The 12,546-nt window shown below is 44.6% G+C and overlaps 1 protein-coding gene across 3 annotated transcripts in view; it reads right to left on the reverse strand.

Moving 5' to 3' along the window:
* Positions 1-12,546, reverse strand: part of EXT2 (exostosin glycosyltransferase 2) — a 132,812-nt gene that overhangs the window by 21,748 nt on the left and 98,518 nt on the right. For all 3 annotated transcript variants that reach the window (XM_025878386.2, XM_073904715.1, XM_025878388.2), the window contains one exon: positions 8,908-9,074. In XM_025878386.2, the coding sequence (XP_025734171.1) occupies positions 8,908-9,074 (167 nt within the window). The remainder of the gene's footprint in view (positions 1-8,907; positions 9,075-12,546) is intronic.

Here is a 12,546-nt window from a genome sequence, read left to right on the forward strand (position 1 = left end):
GGCTGCCAACTCCGGATCTAAACCAGTCAACAGGCAGGAGCAAACATACTGCAATCATGATTAACGTGAGCCCCAGGCACCAATTTTCGAGCACCCAGCAGTAAGTATGACCTAGGAGGTGAGCTGTAAACATCATACAGACTGGTCCACCTTGCTTTCTAAAGACTCACTGTTCCCAGTCACGACAGTTCCAAAGGCAGTGGACTACTCCGATCCTTTAAGCCTTCTTCTGATTCTTTCAAAATGTGCAACCACTCTTTAATGCCGGTGCTATCAACCAGTACCGCCTCACATTCATGATCTTGCAAAAGCCATTTTACAACTGGCAACGAAGAATGCAGCGTCACACTGGGGAACAACATAGAATGTTCTCTGGAAGGCTACAGACGCTGTTCCCCTGAGAGCTGCCGGGGCCATTCACCGCCTGGATGCCGCTGGGGCTTTCTTTTCCCCTGGCCCTAGGCCAAGTCCTGCCCACACACCTCCCTGAAGCAACTCTATCAAAATCAAGGCAGATAAGCAGCCCGTGCAAGACAAATTCCCCACATCCCCAAATCATCAGCTGAATTTTCAGGCTCTGAATTCTTGGAGCAGCCAAAGCCCGCAATCAATCCCAACAAGACAACAGGCAGCTTTTGGAACAATAACCCTCAAACATATGGATCCTTTCAGGTTAGAATATCTTTGCAGCTATCTCCTTTTGAAATGGGGGGGGGGGGGGGGGAGGGTAAGTACGCATTCTTTAAACCATCAAGCGTACCAACACCTCTTTAAAATAACTATCCCACATTATAAGCATTAGTTCTGGAAGCTTGGAAGCCAGGTGGGCCCGAACTGGCTGCAGACAGGAAAGATGTAGGGCACAGTGGGGAGCGCGCAGGGTCGGGAGCAGAAAGGGCAGCAGAGCACCAGCACTGCCCGGCAACAAGTAAGTGCTTGTGGAAAACCCACGCACCTGACTTCTTTGGGATGGAAGTCTGCGTGGGGCGGGGGAGCCACCCTTCCACGGTAAGATGCGCCAGCAGGAAGCCCACTCCCCCCTCTTTGGGACAGGGAGCATCTGACGTTTCATTAAAGGCTAGGTAAATAAATTCTAAGCTTGTAATTTTAATTTGCTCAATGGGGAAGAAAAAAGTGTCACTCTACTGTAATTCCCAACGGGGTACTTTTTTTAAACGCTCAGATGTTGCTTCCATGTTCAGCATACATATTTGATTTCCTTCCCTTAATATTTGTTTGACTTATTCTCCAGCGGGGACTGGGTGCTTGAGAAAAGCTCTGAGAGGTCAAACTTCAGTGCGGCTCCTCTCAGCACCTCTGTGGGCTCCCGGCCGGGGCTTCGGGTCCTCTTTCAGCTCCTGCTAGTGTGGTGGCCCACAGGAGAGGCCGCCCGGCTCCCGGGAGCCCCGGGTGTAAATCAGTGCAAGCTGGAGATAGCACAGACCTAACCGATCCCTGGGTTCTCCTCCAGGCTGGAAACGGGGGGCCCACGGCAATGAGCAACACCCCAGGGACAGCACTCTCAAGAAAGAGCCGCTCGCCTCTGCCCACAGTCCCCCACGTGTCTCCTCTGAGGGAGGCTCTGACTATACCTTTTGGGCAGGGACACTCACTGAAATGCGCCGTTTGGCCCACATCGCTTCTGAAGACAACAGTTTCTATAATGCCCACTCTTTGGGTACATAAGAAAACTAAAAAATGGAAGGAAAGACAGACAGACGTCTTTTTCAATATTCAATACTGTATGGATATTATGGCCAGGCTCAGGAAAGGTACTATCACTCACTCAGATATAATATACAAGGTTCAAAGAGCTTACCACCATCTACTTCTCCAGATACTTAATGAGAAGGGCGCACCACAAGTCCTAAGAAACGTATAATTCTAAAAAAGCTCAGCTCTGGCGAAATGGCTCTAGGTACACTGCAAAGCTTTAGTGTCAGACCCAGCACAAATGCTGACCCAGAACAGCTTTGGCAAGGTTTGACTTTGGGCATGCCAAAAATGGGCCCAGCTCACTGTGAATCCTAGTGCTGGGGGCCATGTGGACAGTCCATCCTTCAGAGAAGAGAAAGAAATGCTGGAATCTCCCAGTCACCCACTAAGTCAGACTCTGTGAAGGCTCAAGGATCTGAGTCAGCCAAGAAGTCAAAGAATGGAAATCTCTGGTACTGGTTCTCTCTGAAGGCTGAGACACTTCCGATAATTAGATTACCCACCCACTGCAGAGATATCCCTTGCACTTTGAGCCCTCCTTTAGGGACACACCCTTTTTATCAGTCCTGGCAATGTAAGAACTGACTTTCTTGGTGCCCTGTTTGAACCAAAGGGTAAGCCTGCCCTAGAGCCCAGGGCAGGATGAGATAGGCAGTTCCACGAACACCTCTCTGAAGACAGCCTCCTGGGCTCCCCACAGACCTGAGCACATCTTCAGATGTAGTACCTGGCTTACATCTAGGGAGGAAAGCAGCTAATTTCCTACCAGAAGGATCATAACCACAAGCCTGTGAGGAACCACCTTTAGACCCAGTCCAACACTTATTTTACATTTATTTGTTCCCCAGACCCAGTCTCTGTGGTACTTTCACTGGCAGAAGGTTGGGAGAGAAACGAACAGGACAGACTTTTTGTTTTTTGGTTTTTTTTTTTTTTAGTTATATGCTAGCTTTCAAAAGAGGTGGTTGTAAAATCTATTCTCTGGTAGGCTGTTTTCACCTCTTGGTTCCTCCAGTGAGGAGAGAGAAAGTAGGAGAGTTTACTTGAATCACAGATTATATCATCTTGCCGCTCTCCCTGGATGAGTATATAGGTATCTCTAAATTTTACTAACTCTGGAATTCTCCAATTAGCCAAGCTCCCTCATCACAAAATAAATGTGAGCTAATGGGTAAGCCTGTCTTTTCCTTCTCCTTGGTTCTTTAATCCATTTGAATATGAAGTCTACAGACTTTCCACCTACACCTACCTGGCTTTCCCTGTCTTCAGTGTCTGTTGTTTAGAATTCACTTGGACCAGAAACCTTTCTACAAACCTACAGTATCTTGTTACCGCTGTAAGCTTTTCAGTTGGCCCTATATTGCCTGACCAACCTAGTTTCCACTGTTAACCCAAACACAACTTCTCCCCTCCTCGATCTGCTTCTCACTGCCCCATGCGACCACACACACCAAGCTCATTCTCCTATTGGGGCCGTCCCTCTTGGCTCTTCCTCTACCAGGAGAACTCACTTGGCAATCAATGGTTTTATGTTCTCCAGAAAAAAAGTGGGGCATTCTATGCAATTTTGCTGCCTTGCCATGATTCGTTGAAAGTATATACTTGCCATTACCTAAGGGAGTTGTGAATAAAATAATATAAAATCTCATCATTTATTAGCACCCAAGAGGTTCAACCAGCGTCTGCCACCTATAGGATACCCAGGCAGTAAAAGGAAGGCATCAGCCTTTTGTGCACCTAACAACACACAGTCACTCTAAGCCAATTCCCATCCTCATATGAAGTTCTGACTTTATAACCAGTACTGTTAGCCAAGAGCATTCCACATCTCTCAGGTGAAAAATGTTCAACACTTAAGTGCCACTAATAATTTTTATGGTTGGAAATGAGGATCAAAGTATGAAAGGAAAAATAAATTCACGGGTTCATACACTCAGCCAAGTCCGCCTGGCTCATTTTCTGCCACATGTTTTAAACTCTCTTAAAGGCGGGGGAGGGGAGGAGGCACAAGTTGCATTTTATTTCCCAGCTCTTTAGGTCTGAAGTAAAAGCAGACAGACTTAAAAAAAAAAAAAAAAAAAATCAAACACTCAAGTAACACTATACACTGCTACTGCTCCCCCAGGAGTTCCTTGCAAATGAGTATCAAGAACTCAATAGATACTTTCCTGGTAAAATACATAAACAGATAAATAAATTATCCCAGGCTGAAAAGAATTTCCACATCTGGTAGCTCACTAGAGCTTGTCAAACAAGTCAGAAACACGCAGGGCCAGAGAAGAGCATTCTTTAGCTCCTGATTTCAGGGCTGGAGAGGGAATGCAACATTTCCCAAACTCTCTGCCTTCCAACAGGGAATATGACCCATATAAACAGGCAAATGACCCCTGTGTTTTCTTCTAATTAAATAAATAATGATCCCCAGTATTAGGTCTCGAATCCAAATGTTCTGTGGGCTCAAATCACAGCCACTGGAAGGCAAAAGGTTTCTCCTCCGTGGCCTGGCCTCTCATCCCCAGACCCTTGCTGTGGTTACCTTCGGGGACAGCCAACGTCCGTTTCGCACCTTAAAGAAGTAACTGTGCCTCCCTGCACCGCGGTTTCCTAAGCTATAAAGCATCAAGTGACAGGATGATCTCTGAGGTCCCTTCACATTCTGACACCGTGTTTCTTTTCCACAGCCTTCCAGAGGGGTTGCTGTGAACGGCCACCAGGCCCACAGCAATCCCGGTCCTCTCAGCCAGTCTATGGGCCTCAGGAGACATGGCGAACGTTACCTAGCTGGGCTCTAGTAAACCACCATCTGGAAAAGGGTTCTAGAGTCCACTCTCTCTTACCTCATACACGAGCGGCACGCTTCCCTCTCTAACTTCAGGAAGCGTGCAGTCTGTGAGCTCCCTTTGGTCTCTGCTCTATGTTCCTTAAGCAGGCCTTGGAGCCCATCACTTTAAAATGGTCTCTGGACATCGATGTCTCCCCACCCGCCCCCCCAACAAAAGCACTGCCGTAGCATGCCCTCACATCTGTGAAAGGCATGCTGGAACTCTGTGCCTGAGTACATGTTAGGCCTCAGAAGACTCATCAGCAGAACCATGACCAGACCAGGCCTGGGCTCACCATCCTCCGGCTGTCCTCCATTAAAGTAACTGCTGTGTTCTCACTTCGATTCCTGATGTGCTGCCCATCACCACCCTACATCCTCACTATGCAATCTTGCCGTGTTTCACAGGGAAGTGAAGGAGTTTGCCACATCAGATGCACAGGAGTTTGACACTTTTTCACAGGGAACCACAGCGTATCGGTGTGCCTGTACTTGTTATCTCTCAGATTCATTACACCCAGAGGGATTTCAGGAAGTCATCTGGTCTATTCTTCTGTCTCCTGGCAGCACTAGTAAAACCACTCTAGATACTGGAAAGGCTCCTGGCTCCCTTTTTCTGGAAAATTCCCAGATGAGAAGATGCTTCTGTGTCTCCAGATTTCTCAAAAAATTCTTTGCAGCCACAGTAAGAAAGGTCTGTTGCATGGTTTCTCTTTGGTTTTCACATATTAAATAAACTATTTTTTTAATTTAAATGAAGACAATGAATTTACTACAGAAATGATAAAGGCCATGGGGGTAAAATAACAGAGGAAATGGAGATGCCTATTTTGGAGAAGAACAAGCAGGGGGATATACTGATTATATTCAAATTAAAAGTTTAACTATAGAGAACAAACTGGTGGTGACCAGAGGGGAGGTGGCTGGGGGGAAGGGGGGAAATAGGTGATGGGGATTAAGGAGTGCCGGGTGTTTTATGGAAGTGTGGAATGACTGACTGATTATATTATACACCTGAAAATATTACACTGTGTGTTATCTAACTGAAATTTAAATAAAAACTTTTAAAAATTTAAATTAAACTAAAAGTCAAGATAAAATGTTACCTAGATGACCTCGTAAGGTCATTAAATCTACAACTCCAGAATGTAAACTCTTTTTAGGTGCACACAGAACATTTACCAAAATAGACCTTTCACTGGACCATAAAGTCTCAGTAAATTTCAAAACAATGAAGTCATATGGAATATCTGACCACAGTAGAATCAAATCAGAAATCAATAAAAAAAGAGAAAACTTTAAAAACTGGCAAAGTAAGCAATGTACTTTTATACAACTATGGGTCAAAGAAGATATTACAATGGAAATTAGAAAATATTTTAAACTTAAGGATAAAAAAATATGACAAATCCAGACTTGGGAATACACCTAAAGCAGTAATTTCCAAGAAATTTACAGCTTTAAATGCAAACACTGGAAAAATAAATATTGAGATCAATGATCTAAACTATCACTTGAAAGACCAGGAAAGTAACAGCAACTCAAACTCATGAAGGCAGAGGAGACAGCAACATTTGAGTAGAACGCTGAAGGATGAATAGCAATTACCAAGATAGATATAATCTAACACACTGTGCTAAACACAACAAAGTAGCTCTGAGTTCCAACACAACTCCCCTAGGACGTAAGTTTTTGTTAACAGATTTATTTACTCACTTAATCAGTCAAGCCTGCTCCCAATTCCCACATGAAATAATCCTAGGCTTCGGCATGAAGAACAGGATTTGCGAACACCATTATCTTCCGTCTTCCGACTCAGCACAAAAGTGGGTACCCTCTCTAGAACAGAACTGTCCCCTGTGAAGAATGGAAGTAACAAACCACCTTCCTCAGGAACTGTGGCAGAACCATGAGGGGAATCATGAGACTGACGGTAGTAGCTGCCGTTGCAGTGGCAGCTGACTTGGTGTCTGGTGATATGCACAGCACCCTGCCCACCACAGAGAAAGTGCAGCTCCTGAGCATTTTCCTTCTATGTGGGAGGCACATGTAATTTTCTAATGTACATGTTAACCTAATGAAGTCAATATCGTTACTGCCATTTCATTTAAGAATAAACTAATATCCCGAAAGATTAAATAACTTGTCCTTGGTCATTAACTGGTCAGTGAAAGAGCAGCAATTTGGGCCTGGAGGTTTCCTAACTTTGTCCATTATATTAATTACTATGCAGGAAATAACTTTTACAAAATTACCCTAAAGCACCAACGGTAGGGATGCATGAGAAACCTGTTGGTTACCCTTAGCATCAAGATAATTCCGTGAGAGACAACTGACATGCTCATGGCTCATAGTGCGAGTTTTATGAGCCTGTGGTCCCTGACAGGATAAACTGCCCCCCGGCGCAGACAGTATAATGGAGACACACTGGGACCTCCATTCTAACTCTTCCACTCATTAGCTGTTTGACTGTAGGCAAGTTATCTCACCTTGCTTCATCTTAGTAAAGGATGAGAAAACAATAACCACCTTGCAGGTTTGGGAAAAGATCGTAAGTAATGTCTGTAAACACCCAGAACATTCATCGGAACACGGAGGGTAGTTACGAAAGTTTTCCTTCCATGGCATCTTGAGAAGATCCCACTGAAGAGGGAGCACTCTGTCCATCTTGGCTATATCATCCCGAATGTTCCCTTTTTCCACTTCCCTTTTACCACAAAAATAAAAACATAAGTATAGTCTGAAACCACTATATGCAACAGAGAAAACACTGGCAGAAAAACTGGTCATTTTTGCCATGAGTTGGCTAGAGAAACAAGGAGGTAATTTGCTTTTTTAAAAAATGGGAATGATAGTATGCTAAAAATCATTCAATACCCTAGATGTGATCATGTAAAAGACATCTCTGTGAATGAGAATAAACCCAAAAAGATGACACATATTTTATTAGCCATTCTCATGCTCTTGGCTGGCCAGTAACTATACAGGCCAAGGGTGTCACATGTCAGTCTCGTTCACAACAATTTCTTTTCCACTCAAATGGAGCTACATTAAAACAAAACAAAACAAAACAAAAACAACAACAAAAAAAGACCCAACCAAACAAACCCAGGAAAACTTGAGCTTTTAATTTTTGGTGGTGGTGATGGTTAAGGGGATTCCTATTTCCTAGCCTTAAAATCCACTTTTAGTTTAAGGCTTAGAAAATAAATGTCTTTTTTTTTTTTTTTTAAGATTTATTTATTTATTTATTTATTTATTTGAGAGAGAGCGAGCGAGAGCACAGGGGGAGGGGCAAAGGGAGAGGGAGAGAATCTCCAACAGGCTCCCCACTGAGCACAGAGCCCAACTCAGGGCTCAATCCCACAACCCTGAGATCATGACCTGAGCCAAAACCAAGAGTTGGACACTCGAACGACTGAGCCACCCAGGTGCCCCAGAAAATAAATTTCTATAGTAAATATAGAATACACAACACGTATTCATTTAATAAAATCTGAGTACCAGATGGCCTCATATAATACCATTTCATGATTTCTTAGAACCTCCGATTCAGCAAACTCTGAGTCAGCTAGAAAAGATGGCTGCCTCTGTCTGACGGGCTGGACGAGCGCAGGAGGCAGCTCTCACCACTCTCCCCATGCTGGCTGTGGCTAACTGACGCATGCTCTCCGTTTTGCTTGGGTCCGATGCCGCCGGCTCGCCCCCGAAGCCGCAGGCCTTTGCCCGCCGCCGTCATGCATCTCCCGCACATCGTCCCTGACAGAGCTCATCAATTCCTATTGCTTTTCACCGGGCCTTGGCTCTGGCACTTTCCCCTGGGGAGACCTTTACTGGTCTCCATACTTAACCCTTGAACCCAGCCTAATCCATCAGCCGCACTGAATGAACAGTGTGAGAGAGAATGCTTCTCCCTAAAGACAGGCAGCCAACCTCTCCACTTAAACCTCAGAAAGAAAGCCATCAACAGGGTCTGCTTTCTGTTTGTCAGCGTCGCCAGCGTCTTTGCTTACTGACATTTTTATCGTTGCCGTGCCCAGCTGCTTGAGTCAGGGGAAGCCCTCTTCAAGGAGACATCAATTAAGTGCTCGTTACATGCTATAGATGCTCTTTTGAAAATATCCCCTGGGACTCTCCTTGGGAGTTCCCAAAACTAGTGGAGGGCACAGTTGTCATTCTGGAATAGGGTTTCCCCAAAGTTTTAAAGAACAGCTTCATAACCCACGCTCCCATGCACCGCTTTTAGACTCTACTGGGATTTAGAAATTATGACTTTAGAGAATGAAACAGAATACTTTTCATCAGGAAAGACAAGCAATACTAGGCAAGAAATACCAAATATGTAAAGAGACCGTCTGAAACCTCCTTACCTCATAACCAAACTGCAGCTCGTCAGAGGTCAGCATGATGATATCGTCATCGATGGCCAGGACAGCCTCCGTCTCAATTTCATCATACGGGAAGAAACGGTTACTCAGCTTGTTTTCAGCAGTCCTCACAACTTTTAATGGAACCCGGATCTTGGGCCAGACGGAATCTGGGGCGGGAAAAACAGGCATGTATTACTCTCCTAATTTCTGTGAGGAGATAAAGTGGTAAAAGCACCACATCACAAATGAGATGGCACTTACTTCCGTGGCTCCCATTAAAGCTACACGTACAGCTGTTCAAGGGCGAGTTCTTACAAATGCATGGTTATAAAAACTTTAAGTATTTCTATCCACTCCAAGTCCTTGCAACACTTCTAATTCTCATTACTGTCTTAACCAGAATGTACAAATGGCTTCAACTGACAACTGAGAGACAGAGAAGCCAAAAGGACTTGCCCGAGATCACAACAACAGGAGGGAGTCTGCAATGTCTCATTCTCAGGCCCCTGGTTTAATATCAGAACTCCGCCACCTCCCCAGACTACCTTCTGTGAGATACACCCCAGCTCAAGACGTGCTTCCACTCTGCTGGCAAATACAAAGCATGTGTTCTAGATGTTCGCCCCAGCGTGCCGACCTCCACCATGCAATCGCAAACAGATATCAATGCTTCTCAAATCCACCCCGCAAAAACGGTTTCCCTGAACTACGTAGGTTTCTTAACTTAGCATGTTATCCCTTCGACAGCCCCTTCCCTCTGATTCACTGGGTTTGGTTTCTCATCATGAACAATTTACAGAGTAAATATCAAGTTTCTAGGTCCAATTATGTGGGATTTTCTAGTATACTGAAGAAACACCAACCCATGACTTGCCTTACATTTTTTCCCATTCTACTTTGAAATGATTGAAGCGATTCAACCGCAGGTTCCTTATTTTAAAATGTTGCATTTAGCCCAGCATGAAATTAGTACCTCTTTGGTACAGTACCCTTATCCATAGACCTCAGGGTTCTTTACAGAGGGTACTTTGTTCTTCACACAACATTTGTCAAGTGACAACAGGAAAGCTAGGTATCAGACTGCTTCCAAAAAGCCCATCGTGTAATTGTGGAAAAATCTAGTTCGCGTGAATCTTGAAGCCCCAAATGCCTGTGGCCACTCCAAAGTCACCATACTGAAGAGAAGTACAGCGAGGGAGAGTCAGAAGGGAAAAGGCTGTCGGTACAGACTGCAGATGAAATATCTTCCTTCTGTATATTGTACAGCATGTCCATGGGACACACTGTTGAGACACTAGCAGGATCCTGGAAGAAGCCTGCATAAGTGGAGGCCCTGTAATTAAGGAAGACATTCAGTCTTAAATAAACACAGAGCCTAAAAAAGCGGTCAACTCCAAAAGAAGCATGTTTGGGAAAAAGGACTGAACTGAACACCGAAGAAATGATCCTAGGGGCCACTGCCTTTTAATCAATAACAGTAGTTAATTATAGTTTCATCCCTGGCTCAGAAGCACATAATCAATAAACAGCTTTGGAATAAGTGGAGGGGCACAGGACTTGAGACAGTGAAGACCTGTGTCCCACATTACTTATGGGGTGTCAGCAAGTCCCTCTCACTGTCTTCTAAGAATAAGCGGCGGGGGGGGGGGACACCTTTACTAAGCAACTAATATATGCCACACACTTTGTAGTTGCAAAGTTATCCAATCCTCCTGACAACGCCCTGGGGCAGAAATTACAAAGCAGTAGTTACAAGGCTCAGGGAGATTACATAATTTGGCAGGCATTACAGAGCTCCTAAATGATAAGGCAAGTGATTGAATCTAAGTCTGTTTAGCATCAAAGACCAAACAGAACATGTACTATCTACTGCAGTATGAAAACCCCATGCTTCTCTAGATCTGGGACAAAACAATGAAGCTCAACATGTTCTCCAACAATCATCCTTATTCTCATTGGCTTCCCGCTCCCTCTTCCAGATAAATAAAACCCTTGGCATAAATGTACTGTCCAAATTCTCAGAAACATGAATTGTAATATCTAAAATGCAAGAGGTTATAATTCTACCTACTAGACCACCAGTTCTCCAACTTTGTGGTGTCAGGATTTCTATATGCTCTTAAAAATTGTTGAGAACCCCAAGGGGCGCCTGGGTGGCTCAGTTGGTTAAGCGACTGCCTTTGGCTCAGGTCATGATCCTGGAGTCCCGGGATCGAGTCCTGAGTCGGGCTCCCTACTCAGCTGGGAGTCTGCTTCTCCCTCTGACCCTCCCCCCTCTCATGTGCTCTCTCTCTCTCTCTCTCTCTCATTCTCTTTCAAATAAATAAATAAATAAATCTTTAAAAAAAAAAAATTGTTGAGAACCCCAAAGAAGCTTTCTGTGGGACACAGGCACGATTTGTGTGAAAGATTAAAACTGAGGAAATTTTAAAACAGAATACACAAGCACACATCCCACTAGCCATTTATCCCATGTCATGTAGCCTCTGGAAAACTCCTCTGCCCCCTTGTGAAAGAATAAAGAGTGGGGAATGGAGGTGACTTGGTATTACTATGAAAATAATTTCAACCTCACAGACCCCCTGAAAGGTTCTCATGGATGTCCAGGGCTCCCTGGACCACACTTTGAAAGGCTTTGTGTTCAGATTTGGGTATTATAAGATGGGGAAAGTTCCAACAAGTTGGAAAAGAGTTTGGGAGGAGTTCCAAGGACAGTACAGGCACTTGAATCCAGGATTTCCACAGAATGTTTAAAGAGACTAACGGTGCCAGTTGTCAATGTATTGCCTCTCGGCTTCAATTTCACCCTTCACTGCCCTGTTTCTCATACTGGAACTAGATCCTGTAAACACTTCCCCTCTGCCAACCCCATGCTTGATGTTAGGCTTTGTTGGTAGAGAGTGCTAGAGGGACACTTTGGAAGGAAGGGGGCTTTTCTTGCTGGTTCGTGCAATACCTCTTTAACTTGTTGCTCCTTCCGTACTTGACCAGAAGATAGGCAGCCAGGGGCACTTCTCTCCCTCAAGCTTAAGTGGTACCCCCTGCAACAGCTTTGCAACAGGTTCTGCAGATGCTGCCAAGAGGAACTCAGCTGAGGTCCTCCCCATGGGTGGTTCCCAGGGAGCTCCACTGAAGCCCATTTCCCAGCAAGTTCAAGAACACACCCCGGGTCACTTCCTGTTGAATTCCGTGCATACTGAAGGGGGACGGGAGGTTTCTTGTTTGCCAGACTTGGCCTGTGGCACCTCCGTAAACCTCACTGTGCAGTGGGCTACAGTCACATGCTGTCCAACAAGGCCTGAATCTCAGAGCTAGATGGAGAAGGGATTCTCCCAAATTTATTTCCTGCTATCTTTATAGTTTTTACCCCTTAGTCACCAATCACCTATTACTAATCATTCTTTTTTTTTAATTTTTTTATTGTTATGTTAATCACCATATATTACATCATTAGTTTTTGGTGCAGTGTTCCATGATTCATTGTTTGTTCATAACACCCAGTGCTCCATGCAGAACGTGCCCTCCTCAATACCCATCACCAGGCTAACCCATCCCCCTACTAATCATTCTTTATATTAAACTTTTCCTGTTCAAGTTACGGTGTGGTTTCTGTCTCCTACCTAGGCCTTGACTAATACA

This window comes from Callorhinus ursinus, unplaced genomic scaffold (genome assembly GCF_003265705.2).
Source record: "Callorhinus ursinus isolate GAN/ISIS: 27379988/994484 unplaced genomic scaffold, GSC_fseal_2.0 scaffold21, whole genome shotgun sequence".
NCBI classification, from domain to species: Eukaryota; Metazoa; Chordata; class Mammalia; order Carnivora; family Otariidae; genus Callorhinus; species Callorhinus ursinus.